Source organism: Vipera berus (genome assembly GCF_964194415.1).
Source record: "Vipera berus genome assembly, chromosome: 6".
Lineage (NCBI taxonomy): Eukaryota > Metazoa > Chordata > Lepidosauria > Squamata > Viperidae > Vipera > Vipera berus.
In genome coordinates, this window is record NC_138208.1 from 89613821 (window position 1) to 89636402 (window position 22582).

General features: G+C 46.7%; 2 protein-coding genes across 2 annotated transcripts in view; one reads left to right on the plus strand and one right to left on the minus strand.

Annotated features, from left to right (window-relative positions):
• Positions 1-5058, minus strand: part of LOC308670298 (protein TASOR 2-like) — a 45322-nt gene extending 40264 nt beyond the window's left edge. Inside the window, exon 1 of the mRNA XM_081331749.1 lies at positions 4446-5058. The gene's annotated coding sequence lies outside the window, so the exon portion shown is untranslated. The remainder of the gene's footprint in view (positions 1-4445) is intronic.
• Positions 5059-9330: 4272 nt separating this feature from the next.
• On the plus strand, positions 9331-22232 carry ASB13 (ankyrin repeat and SOCS box containing 13). Its single transcript, XM_081330248.1, has 6 exons — positions 9331-9493; positions 12029-12216; positions 15131-15281; positions 17100-17234; positions 19850-20041; positions 21196-22232. Exons 1-6 carry the CDS (start codon positions 9451-9453, stop codon positions 21324-21326), a joined length of 840 nt encoding a protein of 279 aa, XP_081186374.1. The 5' UTR covers positions 9331-9450; the 3' UTR covers positions 21327-22232.
• The last annotated feature ends 350 nt before the right edge of the window (positions 22233-22582 follow it).

Consider the following 22582-nt stretch of genomic DNA (forward strand, 5'->3'; position numbering starts at 1 on the left):
AAGCTTGCTTGCTATTTCCCCACACCCACTTCAAAGTTGAACCAAGAAAACGACAATTCTTCCCATTCGCTTCTTCCCAACTTCGAAGGCACACTGCTCCTGCCAAGGGAGGCTCGTCTTGCTCCTTCAGAGCTAACCAACAACAGTCCTTAAATCTGTCCCAACTGTGCAGTTTTCCAAAAGGAAAGACAAGAAAGGATAAACCAGGGGTAGGCAACATGGGCTCTTTTATGACTCATGGACTTCCAACTCCCAGCTGACTCAGGAATTCTGGGAGTTGAAGTCCACGAGTCATAAAAGAGCCGAGGTTGCCTACCCCTGGGATAAACCCTCCCGTTTACAATTCCCAAAGTCCTTACGCAATATTCTAATTCTAAAATTGCATCGGTCCAACGTAGCCTTGTTTCCCAGGAGAAAATGAACGGAAAGCAGAGACTTGGGAGTTTACAAACAACTCATCCTTGGCTTCAGGTTGCTTTTTTTTTTTAAACTTTTGCCTTTATTGTGTTCGTTTTATTTACGCTGTTTTGTTTCTGACCTTGGAAGGAGAAAGCGAAACTGCTTAGAACAGAATAACATTCTCCTCTTTTGAGCAGGCTGGTTAGATAGCAGAGAATAAAAGTGAAACTATCCTAGCAGGAAACAGAAACATTAATAAGAGTATATTAGAGGCTTTAAAGCTGCATTTCTCGAACTCGGCAACGTTCATTTTCTCCTGTGAATAAACTATTGGGGCCAGCGCAATTTTAGAATTAGAATATTTCGTAAGGACTTGGGGAAATTCTGAATGCTGAACATTGTTTGAAAGCAACGGCTTTGCTTTTTAATTTTTTTTAAGGCCTCCAGAAGAGGCTTGCTTACACACACACACCTGGGCATGATATTCCCCAGGTAATTGATTAGGTAATTGAATCACTGGTCAACTCAACCTTGACTATGTTAAGACCTCTGAGCTTCCAGAATTAGCAGAACTGAATGCTAGCTGGGGGGGGGGATTCTGGGAATTGAAACCCACTCACCTTAAAACATGCTGGCTGGGGGGGATTCTGGGAATTGAAACCCACCCACCTTAAAACATGGTGGCTGGGGAGACTCTGGGAATTGGAGCCCACCTATCTCAAAGCATGCTGGCTGGGGGGGATTCTGGGAATTGAAACCCACCCACCTTAAAACATGGTGGCTGGGGAGATTCTGGGAATTGGAGCCCACCTATCTCAAAGCATGCTGGCTGGGAGGGGGATTCTGGGAATTGAAACCCACCCACCTTAAAGCATGCTGGCTGGGGCGATTCTGAGAGTTGAAGTGCCTTAAATTTGCTGAGGTTGAGAATTGCTTCACTAGATCCCAACATGGGAACTTTAAGAGCTGTGGACTTCAACTCCCAGAATTCCTCAGCCAGCCACGCTGGGAGTTGAAGTCCACAAGTCTTAAAAGTTGCCAAGTTTGGAGATTCCTGCATTTAATCGTCTATGTCAGAAGTACCTCGGCCCTCTATTTGAAGACTTCATGTGGGCAGGTTGTTCCGCCAGCTGCTCGCGCCGTCCATGATTTCTAACATGAATCTCCCTCTATGTGATCTTAATTTTAAAGTTCACTTAATGACCGTTCGGCGTTACAACGGCGCTGAAAAGCCTGACTTATGACCGTTGTTCACAGTTACAACATCCTCATGACTATGTGATCAAAATTCAGACGCTGTGCAACGGGTTCTTATTTATGAATGTGGCTCTGTCCCAAGATCAAGTGATCCCCTTTCGCGACCTTCTGACAAGCAAGCCAGATTCACTTAAGAGATTCACTTAATAACCGAGGCCAGAAAAGTTTGTAACACGGGGCAAAACTTCCTTAACAACAGAAACCTTGGGCTCAAATGTAGTTGTGAAGTTAAGGACTATGTGTACCTCCGTCCTCTATTTGAAGACTTGCTCCATCATGTGGCAGGTTGTTCCACTGGCTGCTCATGCAGTCGGGAACTTCCTCTTGATTTCTAACCTGAATCTCCTTCCTTGTGAATTTAATTTTATTCCCCCCGCCCCCCCCCCCCCCCCCGACTGCAGTTCCCGGCCTGCTAAACTCCACTTCCCAGGAAACTGAGTCAGGAGCCCTTATCTGCTCGGCAAAGCCTGTTTCCATTTTCCAGGATCGAAACTACCTCCAAAGCCTGTGATTATGGCCTGTGCGCACACGTTGTGCTGTCGTGGACCGACAAATTAATTGGCACGGCGCAGAGCTAATGAGCATCTTTGCTGACAGACTGCCACAGCAGCGGAGACAAAAGAAAAGAGAATGCCTCCTTTTTTTCCCTGCAAAATACAGGACCAGAAAATCCCAAATTCCATTTAAACCAAACTTCCTCGGGCGGCAGAACCTGTTGAAATCTTGAAAGGCGGGTTTTTTGGGGGGTTTTTTTTGCAGAAGAAGCAGGCTTTTTGGAGGGGTGGGGTAGGGGGGCAAGAATTCAGAATATGGAAATAAAAGAGCGGAAGGGTCTCCAAAGGGGACCCGGAGAGAGGTTTCATGGATCACCGCTGCAATTTGCTAGCATGGAACCGATGGGCCTTTTGACTAGAATAGATGGAGATGGTGGCAGGCCTGCTTGAAGAGAAGACGTCAGGAAGGTGAAGAAGGATACGCTAGATAGAAGATCTTTCTCAACCAACTTCAAACTGGATAGTCACTTGTCTGAAATGGTTCTTCGGCTTGAGCAGGGGGCTGGACTAGAAGACCTCCAAGGACCCTTCCAACTCTATTCTATTCTATTCCATATTTTCTATTCTATTTGTTAATCTATTCTTTATTATCTTCTCTATTCTACTCTTTATTCTCTATTCTGTTCTAATCTTTATTCTCTTCTATTCTCTATTCTCTTCTTTATTCTATTCTATTCTAATTCCATTCCATTCTCTATCCTCTATTCTTTATTCTCTTCTTTATTCTTTATTCTCTTCTATTCTCTCTATTCTTTATTCTTCTATTCTATTCTATTCCCATCACCATCTATTCTATTCTATTCTATTCTATTCTATTCTATTCTATTCTATTCTATTCTATTTTCTATCCTCTTTATTCTTTATTCTATTCTTTATTTATTCTCTTCTCTTCACTCTTCTATTCTTTATTCTTCTATTCTATTCTTTGTCTGTGGTTTTCTTACATTAAAACGAGCCTTAAGCCCAGCACATTTTAATATTTTGCTCTGCAAAATAGAAGAGGGCTGCTTTCACCAAGCCCTAGACAAACCCAAGTTTAAAGCTGACTCACATTAAATGGATTCAAACAGGTGAGTCTTCATTACTATCACCATCATAATCTATTTAATTAATTCAGTTTGAAGGCCACCCAGCTCCTTAATGGCTCTGGGCACTTTATAATTAAAGATAATGGATATATAGGTAGCCGACATCTTACGATCACAACTCAGCCCAAAAATTTTCCACTGCTAAGCAAGACAGTCGTTAAGTGAGCTTTCTTGACCTTAAGTCAGGGGTCTTCAAACTGGCTGAGGAATTCTGGGAGTTGAAGTCCACAAGACATCAAAGGGCCAAGTTTGAAGTTGCGGACTTCAACTCCCAGAATTCCTGAGCCAGCGTGCCTGGCTGAGGAATTCTGGGAGTTGAAGTCCACAAGACAACAAAGGGCCAAGTTTGAAGTTGCGGACTTCAACTCCCAGAATTCCTGAGCCAGCGTGCCTGGCTGAGGAATTCTGGGAGTTGAAGTCCACAAGACAACAAAGGGCCAAGTTTGAAGGTCCCTGCCTTAAGTGAATCCCTGCAGTTGTTAAGTTTGCAACACGGTCGCTAAGCAGATCCAACTTCCTGCCATTGACTTTGCTTGTCGGAAGGTAGCAAAAATGGGGTCACGTCACACACACACACACACACACACACACACACACACACACACAGGGACGCTGCCAATCATCATAAATACATGCCAGTTGCCAAGGTGTCCGGGTTTTTGATCACGTGACCACCGCGGTCGTTAAGTGTGAAAAATCGGTCCTCGGTCCCTTTTCCCCCCAGCGTTGTTCTAAACTCCAAACGGGTCACGATGTGAACTGCCGTAAGTCGAGGACGGCCTGTATGCGAATCCAGACTTCCCTCCCTGGGCTCAGAGGCAAAACCTTCTCTGCAACTGTACAGGAAGTTGGAGGAAGTTTCCCTTCTGGTCCTCTGTCGGGGCCCAACACGTGGCCGACCAAAGGATTTCCCATGCGCCCGATCCACTGAGCCAGCCCCAAAGAACAACCGCGCAGGATCGGGCGCAGCTACAATGCTAAAAGCCCTCCGCCCGGGCAGCCTTTTTCGCGATCCTCTCCCTTGCCCGCTTGGCTTTCCGCGATCCTATTCGCCCGGCCCCGATCCTGAGCGCGGCGCGGGCCACCAAGAGGAAAAAGCCCGGGCTGACACGTGTTTCCTTCCCCCCCCCCCTTCCCTGACACTCACCGGTGACAGCTGTCCGACCCGCCGGCCCTCCGCGCCCTGCCATGCCGGGAAGCGAGCCGGCGGGCCCGGGGACCCGCTTCTCTCTCGCGCGCGCGTTCCTTCTCGCACGTCGGAACGCGCCAACCCGGGTTTCTTCCCCGCTCCCCAGCGCCGGCGTGGCCGAGCGAGCCCCGGAGCCCTCTTGGCACCCAGGACACGAGGCGATGCAGCACAAAGGCCAATTTGGGGGAGGGGGGGGAAGAGAGAGGCAGCCCACTCCCCTTTTTTGGGAGGGGGGGCTTCAGCGGCAGACCCCCCCCTCTCCCGGCTCTCCAAGCGCAGCCCGGCCGGGCTCTGTCGGTCTGTCTGGAGGGCCAAATCCCCTCCAGGCAGGGCGGGGGGGCTGCCCGGGACCCCTCCCCAAGCTCAGCGGCGCCCCCAGACCCGAGCGGGGAACACGTCGGCCCGCTCGGCAGAGGAGGAGGAGGAGGAGGAGGAGGAGGAGGCAACCCCAGGAAGTGAAAACGGAGGAGGGAGCCCGCAGCCAAAGAAAGAAAGTGAAAACTAACCCGGAAGGGGTCGCCGCCTCCCCGGGAGGAGGGTGGGTTGAGCTTCCGGCCAGTTGGGCTCGCCCCCCCCCCCGACGTCTTCCCACCCCCGCTTTTTTCTTTCTTTTCCTCCCTTCCTCCCTCCTTCTTTCTTTCCCTTCCTTCCTTCCTGCCTTCCTCTCTCTTTCATTCTTTGTTTCACTTCCTTCCTTCCTCCCTCCCTCCCTCTTTCTTTCTTTCCCTTCCTTCCTTCCTCCCTCTTTCTTTCTCTCTTTCTCTTTCCTTTCCTTCCTTCCTCCCTTTCTTTCTTTCTTTCTTTCTTTCTTTTTCTTTCTTTCTTTCTTTCTTCTTCCCTCCCTCCCTCTTTTTCTTTCTTTCCCTTCCTCCCTCCCTCTTCCTTCCTTCCTTCCTTCCTTCCTTCCTTCCTTCCTTTCTTTCTTTCTTTCGCTTTCTTCTTCGTTCCTGCCTCCTTCCCTCTCTTTCTTTCTTTCCCTTCCTTCTTCCTTTCTTCCTCCCTCTTTCTTTCTCTCTTTCTCTTTCCCTTCCTTCCTTCCTCCCCTCTCCCTCCCTCCCTTTCTTTCTTTCTTTCTTTCTTTCTTTCTTTTCCTTCCTTCTTTCCTTCCTTCCTCCTTCCCTCTCTTTCTTTCCCTTCCTTCTTCCTTTCTTCCTCCCTCTTTCTTTCTCTCTTTCTCTTTCCCTTCCTTCCTCCCTCCCCTCTCCCTCCCTCCCTCTCTTTCTTTCTTTCTTTCTTTCTTTCTTTCTTTCTTTCTTTCTTTCTTTCTTTCTTTCTTTCTTTTCCTTCCTTCTTTCCTTCCTTTTTTCCTTCCTTCCTCCTTCCCTCTCTTTCTTTCCCTTCCTTCTTCCTTTCTTCCTCCCTCTTTCTTTCTCTCTTTCTCTTTCTCTTTCCCTTCCTTCCTTCCTCCCCTCTCCCTCCCTCCCTTTCTTTCTTTCTTTCTTTCTTTCTTTCTTTTCCTTCCTTCTTTCCTTCCTTCCTCCCTCCCTCCCTCCCTTGCTTTCTTTAGAGTAGTGGAGGGGCGCCCTGCACGCTCCCGGGGCTTGGGGGGAGAGAGAGAGAGAGAGTTGTGGGTTGTAAGCGCTCCGTCACTGGAGGTTCGTAGGAGAGATTGGGCAGCCATTTGTTTGAAATGATACAGGGGCTCCTGCTTGAGCAAGGCGGGGTTGGCATAGATGATCTCCAAGGTCCCTTCCAGCCCTGGGTCTCTATGATTCTATTAGATATTTAAGATATATAGGATGGATGGATGGATGGATGGATAATGGATGGATGAGCACGTGGGGGAGGAATGGATGGATGGATTAGTGAACAGATAGATGGAAGAGTGTGGGTGGATAGGTAGGCAGGTGGATAGATAGATAATGGATGAATAGATGGATGCATGGATGAGTGGATAGATTCATAGATCAGATCAATGTGGGTGTGGTAGGTTGGCAGGTGGATAGATGGATGGATACATAAATACATACATAGATTATAAATAGATGAGAGGGGAGGGAGGGGGGAGGGAGGGAAGGAACGGAGGAAGACCTCCAGAAGTTGGGAGTGCTCCACCATTGGAAGCTTTCAAGAAGCGATTGGACAGTCAGACACCTCCATGGTCCCTTCCAGCCCTAGATCTCTACTTGGCTATGATTCTATGAGACAGATTAGATAAGATATATATGACAGGTAGAGAGAGATAAGAGAGAGAGAGAGAGAGAGAGAGAGAGAGATGGAACAGGTTGCCTCGCGGTGCTCCGTCGCTTGTTTGCTTTCTGCTTCATACAATCCCTCTCCCATCCAGCACTGATGATGTTCCCTAGTTGGGTCACGAAACGTCTGCAAGGGGACCACCAAACCCAGAGAGCACCCCTGCTTGAGCTTTTCCAGCAAAATCCCTGTCACTGAGGCTGTTTTTCTTCCTTGGCTGCTGTTCCCCCCCCCCACACACTCTTTTTTCATCAACCACACCGAATATTCTGATCTTTGGTTTGCAGGGCCCCCAAACGTTCATTTTTATTTTGTTAAATTCCTGCCCGATTTCCCTTCCTTTCCCTTTCAACGATCCTCCTTTTATTTTTCCAGGCATTCCCTTCTCTTCTTCTTCTTTTTTTTTTCCTTTTTCTTCTTCACCTGTTCTTGCCTCCCTCCCCACTTCCCGGAAATAAAGAAATAAAAACTTCAGACCGTTTTTCTCCCACAGAAAAATGTGTGAGAGCGAACGTTGTCCTGGCTGCGGGTTTCTTCTGGTTTTCTCATTAAGCTTGATTTTTTTTTCCCATTTCTTTACTTTTACTTTTACTTTCCTATTGAGTTCCTCCAAGCCTTTCCTCCGTTTTGCTAGCTGAGTGCTTTTATAAACACACCTCGGATTCTTAGCGGAGGTGCTCCTCGACTTACGACGAGTTGCTTAGGGACCAAGGTTTCAACAGACCCCACCCCAAAAAAGAGATTTATGCCTCAGATTTGAAGTTCTGACAGCCAGGACACACACACACACACACACACACACACCCCAGGCACCACGTAACAGATCTTAGCTAATGAAAACAAAAAAAAAAAAGTAAGTAGGGAAAAACATAATAAGTACGGATGGGAGACCACTAGGAAATCCCAGGATTCTAAGAGGAACTGGAAATATATACAGGTGTTTTTTTTAAAATTTATTTTAATTCCATTTATATCCCACCCTTCTCCGAAGACTCAGGGTGGCTTACAAGCTTAGCAGTTTTTGATGTACAAGGCTTTGTTTAGTGACCATCCGAATTGACATCTGGAAAAAAAATGACTTGTGTTGGTTTCGCACCCTTATATAACCGTTGCGGCATCCCCAGGGTCACATGATCAAAATTCAGACGCTTGGCAACTGTCTCGTATTTATGACGGCCGCAGCGTCCCGGGGTGTGTGTCGTATTTATGACGGCCACAGCGTCCCGGGGTGTGTGTGTGTGTGTGTGTGTGTGTGTGTGACGCGATCCCCTTTTGTGACCTCCTGTCAGGCAAAGTCCATGGGGAAGCCGGATTCATTTAACAACCGTGTTACTAAGTTAACAACCGCAGTGCTTCGCTTAACAGCTGTGGCAAGAGAATTCGTAAACCGGGGCCAAATTTCACTTAACAAAAATTCCTATTTGGCGCCTGCAAATGTCTAATTCTTACTGAATATAGTTTCCCCCACCCCGCCACCCCCCAAATCCACTTTTTCCCTTTTATTTTTAATTAGACAACCAATGACCGCCCTGGTTTCAGAGTTATTTGCTTACCAGATTACTCCATCCATCCGAGACAAAGGCAGAGCTTCAAATTCAGAGAGATAATTTGGCAGATAGCAGCCAAACCTCCAGGGCTTGATCGAGTTGAGCAGAGGAAATTGTTTATGACATCTTACATTGTGTCACAAATTGCTTTGTGATCCTTTTAATCTCACGGGAGTTTTTATTTTTAAAAAAAAATTGCTAAATTTCGGGTGTCATAAACGATGCAACAAAGCCAACAGGCCTTTAATTATTTATTTATTTGTGAAATGTGTTTTATTGGTAACATTTACCTACTTGTGAAATGTGTTTTCTTTATTTGCTTAAGTTTGTTGGTGGACTACATTTGTAAAGTTTATCTACGAAACTTGTGCAGCGCACGCCTTCGTTACCTTTGTTTGTAAAATGTATTTTTTTATTTATTCGCAAAATTGGTGTGTTTGCATCCTGTATGCATTTCTTTGTGCATAAATGTATTTTATTGGTGATATTTATTTATTCGTACAAGGCGTTTATTCGCAACATTGATTTATTCGGCAAATTTATGCACTTATTTCTTTGAAATGTATTTATTGGTAATATTTATTTGTCAAATGTGCTTATTCGTACCTTCTGCAAATGAATCAAGTCAATTTTGCCAATAAATAAATTTCACAGATACATACGGGCATCTTAACCGATGAATAAATCAACGTTGCCAATAAATAAAAATACATTGTAGAAATAAATAAATATTGCAAATAAATACATAAAGGAGAAATCAAAGCCCACCAGCACCCATTACAGATCGGGCCAGGTGTGAACCCCCCCCCTGAAAAAAAGGCAGAGGGGTCTTATCAGAAGTCTAAGAAAGCATAAAAGGCCATTTTTGGGGGTGTCTTGATTGGGATGCTCAGGGCGACACGTGATGTTTTTCAGAGTTTGGGGTGACGGTGGGTGGGGGGCGTCTGGAAGTAAACCCCTCCCTCCAGCCAATTGTGATGCCATGAATTCAAGCACCGAGCTGCAAAATCCCGCGTGTCGAGAAAGGGACGTGGGGACGGAAGGTTGCAAAGGAGGGGAAAACATCTGCAAGCATCAGCATCAGAGCCAACGAGCAGGAAGCGAGGCCGGAGAACCACAACTCCCGGCAGCCCTTGCGAGCAGCGCTTGGGGCGTCCCGGGATTCCTGACTCCCTGGCCAGGCTCGGAGACCGCTGGGGCTTGTAGTCCGCGTTTACGGAGTCATGGAGCCGGTGACCGCCGGTGGCTCTTTGCTGGGAGAGATCGGTGAGTTGGTGAGGTGGGGGGGGAGGACGCCTTGCAAGCCGAAAAGGTGGGGAGGGGACGTCCCTCTCCCCGCAGGAATCGCCTCTGCTCCCGGGACTCAGCCTTTTCATGCTGCTAGACCTGAGTGGGGCTCCCGATCTTTGGGGAAAGCCCGGCGCAACGATGCCCTTGCTCTATTACTGTGCAAATTTAAAGGGGGAAGGGGAGAAAAGCGTATATACGCCTCCTCCGCTCTTGACCCGGCATTCAAGCTGCGTTTCCACAACCGGCTAGTCCTGGTTACTAACTAACCCTTTCTTTCTTTCTTTCTTTCTTTCTTTCTTTCTTTCTTTCTTTCTTTCTTTCTTTCTTTCCTTCCTTCCTTCCTTCCTTCCTTCCTTCCTTCCTTCCTTCCTTCCTTCCTTCCTTCCTCCCTCCCTCCCTCCCTCCCTCCCTCCCTCTTTCTTTCTTTCTTTCTTTCTTTCTTTCTTTCTTTCTTTCTTTCTTTCTTTCTTTCTTTCTTTCTTTCTTTCTTTCTTTCTTTCTTTCTTTCTTTCTTTCTTTCTTTCTTTCTTTCTTTCTTTCTTTCTTTCTTTCTTTCATTAATTTTTATACCGCCCTTCTCCCGAAGGACTCATAATTAAAACCATATTTAAACCCCAACCCCAAACCCATCAAACCAGGCCAGATTGCTTTGAGGGGTGGGGGGGTCCCCAGGGGGATTGCGATCCATAGATCGCCAGCTGGGCTGGCTTTAACTCCAACGCTTCCACACCACACCACAGCCCCACCCCGGCAAAACCAAAGCCCCCCCTCTCCCCCAAAACTCTAAGTTCCCGCTCCCGAGTTTAGCGTGTTGTGTGAACGCATGGGGGTGACGCGTCTCGGCCGGGGCCGGGCCGTTGTTTATCCGCTCCTGTCCTGGAAAGAGCCTGGCGGGTCACGCGTTGCGGTTCTTGGAAAGCTGAGCCGGGGAAGTTCCCGGCCGGCTTGGCAGGATCCGCGCCCGGGAATCTGGAGAGCGAGGATCCTCCGCTTGCCAACTTGGCTTCCCCTTTCCCAGGTCGATCCGGGTTGCAAAAAGAAAAACAAAGACGGCTGTAGGTTTCTTGGGAGTCTTTCTTGGCATACACTGCAGGAGGGACCGTGACGCTTTTTTGGGGGGTGGGAGGGGGCGTGAAGGGTGATTTTGAGGGGCCCAACGACGGTCTCGAATCCCGCGGGGGTTGGGAATGCGCCCTGCTCAGCTCCCGGACAGAAAAAAATGACGCTGTGGTGGGGAGTGGGAAACGGAGGGTCTTTGCAAAGGGAAGAGACCCCCGCCCCTTTTGCTGTACCTTGAAATCTTAGCAATGGCGGTGGGGGGAGGTCGGGGGAGAGAATTCACTTATTCTGATGATTGTTGCAAATGTTTGGGAGTATTCACGTAAAGCAGCCAGAGCTGATGTTGTTCCCTAGTTGGGTGATGAAACGTCTGCAAGAAAACCACCAAGGTCAGAGAGCATCAAGGACCCCCGCAGTCCTCCTCCTCCTGCTCTCCGCAAACCCCCCCCCACTTCTATTACTGATGATGTTCCCTAGTTGGGTCATGAAAAGTCTGCAAGGAAATCAACCAAACTCAGAGAGCACCAAGGACCCCACAGTCCTCTTCCTCCTCCTCCTCACAACACCCCCCCACACCTTCTAGCACTGATGATGTTCCCTAGTTGGGTCATGAAACGTCTCCAAGAAAGCCACCAAGCTCAGAGAGCACCAAGGAGGACCCCACAGTCATCTTCCTCCTCCTCCTCCTCCTCCCCCCCCCAGCCCACTCCCTTCTAGCACTGATGATGTTCCCTAGTTGGGTCATGAAAAGTCTGCAAGGAAACCACCAAGCTCAGAGAGCACCAAGGAGGACCCCACAGTCATCTTCCTCCTCCTCCTCCTCCTCCTCCTCCTCCTCCTCCTCTCCACAAACCCCACTCCTTTCTATAACTGATGATGTTCCCTAGTTGGGTCATGAAAAGTCTGCAAGAAAGCGACCCAGCTCAGAGAGCACCAAGGGCCCCACAGTCATCTTCCTCCTCCTCCTCCTCCTCCTCCTCCTCCTCCTCCTCCTCCTCCTCCTCCTCCTCCTCCTCCTCTCCACAAACCTCACTCCCTTCTATAACTGATGATGTTACCTAGTTGGGTCATGAAAAGTCTGCAAGAAAACCACCCAGCTCAGAGAGCACCAAGGACTCCACAGTCATCTTCCTCCTCCTCCCCCTCCTCCCCACGACTAACACAGCACCCCTGTGGTCACCAACTGGCATTCAACAACTAAAGTCAATGGGGAAAGCCAGATTTGTTTAACGACTGCATGATTCACTTAACGACCCCAGTGATTCTCTTAACGAGCACGGTAAGAAAGGTCGTCACTTAACAACCTCTAGGATTAAACAATGGAAATTCTGGTCCCGGTTGTCCTCAATCAGGGACTGCCTGTACTGGTTTGGTTGGGCTGGTTTTTTTCCCCGCCCCCCCATTCTGGACAGGGACTGTTTTAACCCCCATCCGTCTTCCGTCTTCCTGTAGCATTTTGGGCCGAGAGGACCCCGGTTCACGAAGCCGCCCGAAGCGGGGAGATCTGCCAGCTCCAAGAACTGATCCAGAACGGCGCCTGTGTCAACCTGGTCACCTACGACTCGATCACGCCCCTGCACGAAGCCAGCCTGCGTGGCCAGACGCGGTGTGTGGAGATCCTCCTGGCCGCAGGAGCCCAGGTGCAACGGGAGGGCGCCGGGTTGCAGAAGGCAGCAGACTAAAACGTCTGGGGAAGAATGCCAGCAAATGTTTATTTTGCACCAAGTTTCCTGGGATTTGGGCTGCAGATTTCAGATTTGCCCCAGATGGCCAGTTAGATGTGGATCCTCCTAGGATAGAAGCCTAATCTCATTGCCTTCTGAATAGGTAGAGAAAAATGCTACATCCAGTCTGAATATCTGGCTGACTGTGTGATGTTGATGATGATGATGATTAATAATAATAATAATACCACCCATCAAACATCCAAATCTCCTTATCCCAGATCCTTGCTAGGGACTCAATAGGTAGAGAAAAATGCTACACCCAATCTGAACATCTGGCTGACTGTGTGATTAATAATTTTAACAACAACAACAACAACAATAATAATAATAATAATAATAATAATAATAATAATAATATATAATAATAAATGAAATAAAATATAACAATACTACTACTACTACTACTACTACTAATAATAATAATAATAATAATAATAATAATAATAATAAACAACCACCCATCTTCCACATCTGCCTATCCCAAGTCTTTGCTAGGGACTCAATAGGTAGAGAAAAATGCTACACCCAATCTGAACATCTGGCTAACTGTGTGATTCATAATAATGATGATGATGATGATGTAACACCATTGGAATTGACAATTTCAACTATCAGTCAATTGCAAAAGGCAGCTTTACTCCGGACAGCTTCCATTCTGCAATGAGACCTCTAACCTAGATTTCCCCAACCTTTCCAGCTTTGTGGATCGGCCGGCCGGGCTGGAGGATGAGTGGGCCTGGTTCTGTGTGAGTAGTGGGCACACGCGCAGCACCATTTGCAAGTGGGGATGCACGCCTGCACGCACACACTGTGGACTGTGGCATGCTCTAATCCCATCATACAACGATGTCTGGCTATCCCAGGTTCTTGGGAAGACTAGTCCATATAGGTGGATAAAAATGCTCGACAGGTCTGAACATCTGGATGACTATGCAACAACCCATAATAATAATAATAATCTCAGATGATGCCACTTTAGAAGGTTGTTGTTGTTGTTGTTAGCTGCAAAGTCGTGTCCGACCCATCGCGACCCTATGGACAACGTTCCTCCAGGCCTTCCTGTCCTCTACCATCTTCTGGAGTCCATTTAAGCTCACGCCTCCTGCTTCAGTGACTCCATCCAGCCACCTCCTTCTCTGTCGTCCCCTTCTTCTCTTGCCCTCCACCTTTCCCAGCATGAGGCTCTTCTCCAGTGAGTCCTTCCTTCTTATTTGGTGGCCAAAGTATTTGAGTTTCCACTTCAGGATCTGGCCTTCTAAAGAGCAGTCAGGGTTGATCTCCTCTAGGACTGACCGGTTTGATCGTCTTGCAGTCCGAGGGACTCGCAGGAGTCTTCTCCAGCATCGTAGTTCAAAGGCCTCAATTCTTTGGCGCTCAGCCTTTCTTATGGTCCAACTTTCACTGCCATACATTGCAACTGGGAAGACCATAGCCTTGACTATACACACTTTTGTTGGCAGGGTGATGTCTCTGCTTTTTAGTGTGCTGTCTAGATTTGCCATGGCTTTCCTCCCGAGGAGCAAGCGTCTTTGAATTTCTTGGCTACAGTCCCCGTCTGCAGTGATCTTGGAGCCCAGGAAAATAAAATCTGTCACTCCCTCCATTTCTTCCCCATCTATTTGCCAGGAATTGAGAGGGCCGGATGCCATGATCTTGGTTTTCTTAATGTTGAGTTTCAACCCAACTTTTGCACTCTCCTTCTTCACCCGCAACAAGAGGCTCTTTAGTTCTTCTTCACTTTCTGCCATTAGAGTGGTATCATCTGCATATCTTAGGTTGTTGATATTTCTTCTGGCAATTTTAATTCCAACTTTTGATTCATCTAGCCCTGCCTTTCTCATGATGTGCTCTGCATATAAGTTAAATAGGCAAGGCGACAGTATGCAGCCTTGCCGGACTCCTTTCCCAATTTTGAACCAATCAGTGGTTCCGTGTCCAGTTCTCACTGTTGCTTCTTGGCCCACATATAGGTTTCTCAAGAGACAAATAAGATGATCTGGTACTCCCATCTCTTTAAGAACTTGCCACAGTTTGTTATGATCCACACAATCAAAGGCTTTAGCATAGTCAATGAAGCAAAAGTAGATGTTTTTCTGGAACTCTCTAGCTTTCTCCATGATCCAACGTATGTTGGCAATTTGATCTCTAGTTCCTCTGCCTCTTCAAAATCCTGCCTGTACTTCTGGTAGTTCTCGATCCACATACTTCTGGAGTCTAGCTTGTAGGATTTGAAGCATAACCTTACTAGCATGAGAAATTGTTGTTGTAAAGATACCAATAAGGTCTCTATAGCTGGATTTTCATCCCAGGCTGTATTTTCAGCCATCGTGCAGACAAACCTCTGCCAGGGAAAGGAATTCCATGTGTTACACCGGCATTGAAAAAAGTGACTTACAATCATTTTTCACACTTACGACTGCAGCAGCCTCCCCATCGTCATGTGATCAAAATTTAGACGCTTGTGAAATGGTTCCCATTTATGACGGTCGTAGTGTCCTGGTGGGGGAAGGGTGTCCCATGATCCCCTTTTGCGACCTTCCGACAAGCAAGGTCAATGGAGAAGCCGGGATTCACTTAACAACCGTGTTGCTAACTTAACAACTGCAGTGACTCGCTTAACAGTCGTGGGGGAAAAAAGGTCGTAATATGGGGCCTAACCCCACTGAACAACCGTCTCACTTAGCAATGGGAATTTTGGGCTCAGTGGGGGTCGTAAGCCAAGGACCTAGCTGTACGAAGTGCAAATCCTCTTTAAAAATGGCCGATTCGTAGGGAGGTTAGTCAACAGAGGCCCCAGGTTGAGGGTTTGATCCCTTTTCTGCCACAGGTGGATGCCCGGAACATCGACGGGAGCACCCCGCTCTGTGACGCCTGCGCCTCGGGGAGCATTGACTGTGTGAAGGTCCTCCTGTCCCACGGGGCCAAGGTCAACCCACCGTTGTACATTGCGTCGCCCCTCCACGAAGCCTGCTTAAATGGTAAGGTGGCTTCTGCAGGGTCGACGGAGATCCTGGGGCCAGCCCTGGGAGACTAGGGGGGTTGGGGTGGGTTTCTGCTCGCCCAGAATCCACACGAAGAGCTGTGGAGCATTCCAGATCCAATTCGGACCGCGGTTCCTGGCCTGCTCCCCACATTCGCCTTCCTGCGCCTCCAGGTCTGGCCCAATGAAATGCAGGAGTCTTAGGGATTGACGGGCTGTTTATTGACGGTGCCAGACCAAGTCACAAAAATTTAAAATACAGCACACCGCTAATACATACTTATGTGGCTATGTCTAGATCTCTCTGTCTGTCTCTCTGTCTCCCTTTCGATCTGTCTATTTATCCATCCCTCTATCCATTCTGTCTATCTGGTTTTGTCTATTTACTTACCTATCTGTCCATACATACATACATACATCTGTGTATTCATCCATTGTCTCTCTCTCTGTGTGTCATCTATCGATCTACTTAGTTTGTCTGCCTGAATGTCTGTCTGTCTGTCTCTGTCTATCTGTCTGTCTATCTGTCTATCATATATCCACTGCCCATGTCTGTCTGTCTGTCTATCTATCTATCTATCTATCTATCTATCTATCTATCTATCTATCTATCTATCTATCTATCTATCTATCTATCTATCTATCTATCTATCTATCTATCATATATCCACTGCCCATGTCTGTCTGTCTATCTATCTATCTATCTATCTATCTATCTATCTATCTATCTATCTATCTATCTATCTATCTATCTATCTATCTATCTATCTATCTATCTATCTATCTATCTATCATATATCCACTGCCCATGTCTATCTATCTATCTATCTATCTATCTATCTATCTATCTATCTATCTATCTATCTATCTATCTATCTATCTATCATATATTTATTTATTTATTTATTTAAATTCCATTTATATCCCGCCCTTCTCCGAAGACTCAGGGCGGCTTACAAGCTTAGCAGTAGCCTTCATTCTATGTATATGCCTGCTTATTAGGGCTTTCATACACCCCCCAAGTGGCATTATTACAAAGTCAGCTTAATTGCCCCCAACAATCTGGGTCCTCATTTTACCTACCTCGGAAGGATGGAAGGCTGAGTCAACCTTGAGCCTGGTGGGACTCGAACCTGCACTAATTGCAGGCAGCTGGTGTTACTTAAGGAGGCGTTAGCCCACTGCTCCACCAAGGCTCTTTTTAAGTTAAGTTTGGACTTTGGAGATCTAGACATAGCCACATAAGTATGTATTAGCGGTGTGCTGTATTTTAAATTTTTGTGACTTGGTCTGGCACCGTCAATAAACAGCCCGTCAATCCCTATCTATCTATCTATCTATCTATCTATCTATCTATCTATCTATCTATCTATCTATCTATCTATCTATCTATCTATCTATCTATCATATATCCACTGCCCATGTCTGCCTACCTGCCAGCCTGTCTGTCTGTCTGTGTGTGTGTGTGTCTGTCTGTCTATCTATCTATCTATCTATCTATCTATCTATCTATCTATCTATCTATCTATCTATCTATCTATCTATCTATCTACTCTAAACAGCTAGTCCTCCCTTAATGACTACAATTGGGCCCAGAATTTTGAGCGTAAATCATTGCAGTGGTTAAGCGGGTCTATCTGTAATCCCATTGAGAGTTTGAGGCAGTTAAACCACACCAGCCCCAGGAATCCGTCCTTAATGTGGCTTGGAAAAAGGTTTCGCCGTCTCTCTTTGGCACAAGCTGGGGCGGGGAGGGGGGATCTACGCAAGCGCTCAATGAATGTTCTTCCTTGACCTGACTCTTTTTTTCCCCAAGGCAGTGCCGATTGCGTCCGTCTTCTGATCGAAGTCGGCGCGAACCTAGAGGCCCACGACTGCCATTTTGGAACGCCTTTGCACGTGGCGTGTGCACGAGAACACCTGGATTGCGCAAAGTTATTGCTGAACGCAGGTGCGGTGCCATGGGGTCCCCATTGACAGAGGGTAGAAGTGCTGGATTAATTACAGGCAACCCAATCTTATTCAGGAAACCCCCCAAAAAACCTGGTCTTCAAAAGTTTATCCTGCCTTAGTCTAAATGAGCAATTAGTCTAATCACCAAGCCTTTTCTTTAAATACAAGTAGTCCTCTACTTACGACCGCAATAGGGGCTGTAAAATTTGTCCTTCCGCAGCGCGGTCATTAAGTAAGCTATCCTGTCCCCGATTTTACAACCTATTTTTTTTCCCAAGCGAGGCGTTACTTGTGACCACGACTTGGGAACTTCCCCATGGATTCATTTTTTAATCAACTCATTAGTGGATTAATCGGCGGGGCGACTTAATTAGGACTGACCGTTAATCAGCTCGCCTCCGGAAGTTGTGGGTGCTCCAACACTGAAGGTTTTTAAGACGAAACCGGGCAGCCACTTGTCTGGAATGGTATAGGATCTCCTGCCTGAATGGCAGGATGGACTAGATGACCTCCAAGGTCCCTTCCAGCTCTGTTACTCTGTTCTTCTGCTTGTCGGAAGCTGGCTGGGATGGTCCCAAGTGGGAAATCACCTGACTGTCGGATGATATGACCGTCATAAATGTATGACGATGGCCAATGGCGTGACCACATGGATTGCTGCCATGGTCATAAGTGCGAGAACGGGCCGTACATCGCTTTTTCACGGGGTTGTAACTTTCATCGGTCCCTAAACGAATGGATGTAAGTCGAGAACTACCTGCAAAGCTTCAAAATATAGTTTTAAAAATATGAGAAAGAGGCTGGTGGAGGATATCACAGCTGGAAGACCCAAGGGACCAGTTGGAAACAGATTATTTTGGGGGGGAAAAAAATCTGTGTACAGATAGTCCTCAACTTACAATTGTTGGTTTAGTGACCGTTCAAAGTTACAACAGCCCTGAAAAAAGAGACTTACGAATTTTCACACTTAACGACCGTCACAGCATCCACCTGGTCATGTGATCAACATTCGGGCTCTTGACAACAGGCATGAATCAATGACAGTTGCCGTGTCTTGGGGGGGTCATATAATTGCCGTTTGCAACCTTCACAGCCGGATTCCGAAAAGCCAGGTCGGTGGCAGAAGTAATGACACGTTTAGCAACTTCCCTTAACGCCTGTGCCAAAATGGTCGTAAAATGCTTCGTTTACTGACAGAAATTTCATGTTCCATTATGGCTGTCATTTGAGGGCTACCTGTGTGTGGCCGCTAAAAATCTCTGCTGAATTGACGCACACAATTAGCGAATCTCTTGATTTCTCTTTCCCTTCCTTTAACTGGCAGTTAAATGGTCTCCTTTGATTCAAATAATACATATAAAAACGGAGGGAGATCTGTTTGATGATCTAAAAGCGCTGATATGGAAGCCTAGTTGGCAAAGGAAGAAAGCCAGAATAAGGCTGAAGAAAATTGGGGTTTTTGAATTATCAGAGGGGACTTTATATTGTCAATTAGAGGGTTAAAAAGAGATGCTGAGACAAGGGGAATTCGGGTTGTTAGATTCAAAATAGTTGGAAATTAGTGGAAAATAAGGATTTGATTTGTTTAACATTGAAAAATTAGATTTAAAAGGGAAATGAAAATTAACTATCAGGAATAGGTTTGATTTTACTGACTAACCCAGACACACACACACACACACACACACACACACACACACACACTCTCTCTCTCTCTCTCTCTCTCTCTCTATATATATATATATATATATATATATATATATATATATATACACACACACACACACATATACATATATACACATACACATACACATACACACATACATACAGGGCATTTTTTCTCATAGAACGCTCAGAACGGAGTTCCGGCACCTTTTTTGGATGGAACCTTGTAGGGTAGGCAAGACGGGTTGTATGACATGTGTGAGTTCCGGCACCTTTTTCTTTTACAAAGAAAGCACTGCATACATACATACATACATACATAGATACACACACACGCACATATTGGTTTTGATCTATTAAAAGGGGATATTTTATTATTAAGTAGAAGATTTAATATGGTGGGAAATAGAAAATTTTTAGGAAATAGAACAAGATTACATTTAAAAAGGTAAAATGTGTATTTTGGATATTACGGTTTCTTATGAAGTGAAATAAGGGAAGCCTTGGTTACCCAAAGTTTGAAAATTATGGATATTAAAAGGTTGATTGGAATATTGATGAGAAACTAAACATTAAGTAAAAATTGACAACAGGACATGGATTGTTTTACGAAGATTAATTAAAATGTGCATAAACTAAAATGTATTGATGAATGTAATAATGATGTTTTCCTTGAGTTGATATAATTAGAAATGTGCTAGCTTGAATATGAGATAGTAAATGTTAAGGGGAAAAGAGAAGATATATCTGATGTTGTAACCTGAGATTTGCACTAAAGTTTTTGTTATTGAATTATTGTTTAACCCGGCCACCATCGTTGCTTTTTAAATACCTGAATGTAAAACTGGAAAACCAATAAAATATTATGGAAAAAAAAATCTCCGCTGAATTAATGACACACAATCGGCGAATCTCTTGATTTTCTCTTTCCGTTCCAACCGGCAGGGGCCAATGTGAACGCAGCGAAACTTCACGAGACGGCCCTTCACCACGCCGCCAAAGTGCGAAACGCTGACTTGGCGGAGATGCTGATCGAGTTTGGAGGAAACGTTTACGCCCGGGACAACCGAGGGAAAAAACCCTCCGATTACAGTCAGAGCAACAGCTCGACGGCAAAGTGTTTTGCGTATTATGAAAGTGAGTCCAATGTGCCGGGAATATGTCTGTCCTTCTTTTACCTGTCTCATACAGGTGCGCGAGAGTGAAGCTTCGCTCGCCGAGCTCCTCCGAATGTTTCGTTACAAGGCGAGGTAACATCTTCAGCGGAGTTTTGGTGCCGTCCATGTCGGTGTTCTGTTATAAGGGCTTCCGGTGTGGGTGTGCCCAGCGAGGGTCTTGTGGTGGGTCAGGTGTGAGTCATCAGGGATCTTGTGATTCCTTGCCAGCCGGTGGATCCGGGAGCTGAGTCGGAGGACTCAGATGAGGAAGAAGAGGGCCCTGGAGTGACATCAGAGTCAGAGGAAGGCTCTGAGGAGCTCCGAGACTCACAGTCGGACGAGGAGCCTGGCCCCTCTACTCGCGCTCAGGCTGAGACACAGCTGTGCTGGGAGCCTGAGTTGGACAGCGACGAAGCACAGCTGGGAGATATCCAGGATGCACGAGAGCGCCGGCAAGAGAAGCGAGCAGGACAGAGGAACGCAATGGGGCGGCTCCAAAGGCAAAGGAGAAGGCATTAGGAAGCCACGCCTTGGCTGCATTATAAAAGGGAAGGTGTGGGAGGTGCTGGTTGCCGAGGGCAACCGTTCGTGTTGAGGATCTGTGTTTCTGTGAACTGTGTTTCTTTGCCTTGGACATTGACTCAGGTCTGTGAATAATAAGAGGGGTTTGGTGTTTTTCCTGCAATTCCTGCCTGTTTCTCCTTGTGAGGATAACGGACTCACGTGGGCTGGGACAGAACAAGAGAGAGGCTGGTGATGGGGAGGTTACGTCAGGTCAGGATCCTTGGGAGGTGAAGTGCTGGTAGTGGGGGATTGTGCGGGATGGTTCAGGGTCGGTGCCACCCCTGGTTGACTGTGCGGTTCATTTGGATTCTGAGGGGTTCATAGGCTGCTTGTAGGTCAATGCGTCTGTGGGTGGAATTGCTTGCCTACCCCTGAGCTACACATATTCGCCACTATTGCACTCATATAGATGTGTGTAAGTCAGAAAGGACTGGCTTGGGAATTCTGGGAGTTGAAGTCCACAACTCTTAAAAGTGGCCAAGGTCGGACACCCCTGCTGCTTTAGAAGATGGTGTGTATTTGCAATTTAATTGTCGTTTAATGTCCTTTTGATTTCTCCCAACCCACCAGGCACTCCCTTGAGTCTCTCTCAGCTTTGTCGTCTCAGCCTACGTCAAGCTCTCGGCCAAAAAGCACTGCAGAAAATTCCCCACCTCCACATCCCTACGAAATTAGTGGAATTCCTCTCCTACCGGCAATGAGCAGCCTGCGGCCCCCGCCGAAGGCTCCCCACGATCATCACCCTGCCATGGTCGGCTCGCGCTCTTCTGAAGCGACCCTCGTTCGGAACAACGTGTGACTTTTTTTCTCGAAGGACTGTAAATAGAAACTTTAAAACTGTGGCTGGAAGCGGATTACCTGGTGGTCCCCTTGCCGGCTCGGCGGCTGCTTCGAGTGTGTGAGTGAAACGCTTTAGCACCCACTGGGATATGTGGTTGATCACCTCTACAATGGAGAGATGGAGCGGTAACTTACCGAAGCCTGATGGGGTAGTCCCGTTTTGCGTCTTGGTCTATATGTACTCCTCGGCTTACGACCACAACTGAGCACAGAACCTTCTCTCGCTAAGCGAGTTGTTAAGTTGTTAAGTGGATTCTGCCCCGTTTTACGCCCTTTCTTGCTGCCGTTGTTAAATGAATCACGGCAGTGGTTAAATTGGTGGCGCCATTGTTTGTTAAGGGGGGATCTAGCTTCCCCATTGATTTTGCTGGTCAGAAGGTCGCAAAAGGGGATCCCGGTGACCCCGGGATCCTGCGACCGTCGTAAATATGAATCGGTTGACAAGCATCCGAATTTTGATCACCTGACTGTGGAGATGCTACAACGCTCACCACTGTGAAAAAATGGCATTTTTCAAGTGCCGCTTTTAACTTTGGACGGTCACTAAGTGAGTGGTTGTTAGTCAAGGACTACCTGTATTAACATGGGAGTTGTAATCCGCCCATTTTAACATACGCTGCCTGGGGAATTCTGGGAGCTGAAGTCCACATATCTTCAAGTTCTCAAGACTGAGGGCCACTGTTCCAGGGTCTTCTGGCGTATTATGGCTGTGATGCGTGTTATGCCATAATAAATTAAATAAATATAATTTAGGCATGAATGTGGCTTTTCTGTCTCATGTCTTCCTTCATACGTCTATCGTTGACCTCAAATATCATGAATATTAGCATTCACGGATAGGTGGGGGAAACTACACAGGTAGTCCTTGAGTTAGGACCACGACAGAGCCCAAAATTTCTGTTGCTAAGAGGAACGGGGACAATAGGGGGCACCTGGCTCAATAGTAGCAACTGTGAGAGGGATCTTGGAGTCCTAGTGGACAATCACTTAAATAGGAGCCAGCCCTGTGTGGCAACTGCCAAAAAAGCCAGCACAGTGCTAGGCTGCAATAACAGAGGGACAGAATCCAGATCATTTTAAAGAAGAGACTAGACCTGTGGTGGCGAACCTCTGGCAC

What these genes read in the sequence shown, in the direction of transcription:
- ASB13 (XM_081330248.1), top strand. Translation starts at nt 9,451, where the DNA reads ATGGAGCCGGTGACCGCCGGTGGCTCTTTGCTGGGAGAGATCG. An exon ending in CTCTTTGCTGGGAGAGATCG is followed by an intron (nt 9,494 to 12,028) that starts GTGAGTTGGTGA and finishes GTCTTCCTGTAG; the next exon opens with CATTTTGGGCCGAGAGGACC. An exon ending in TCCTGGCCGCAGGAGCCCAG is followed by an intron (nt 12,217 to 15,130) that starts GTGCAACGGGAG and finishes TTTCTGCCACAG; the next exon opens with GTGGATGCCCGGAACATCGA.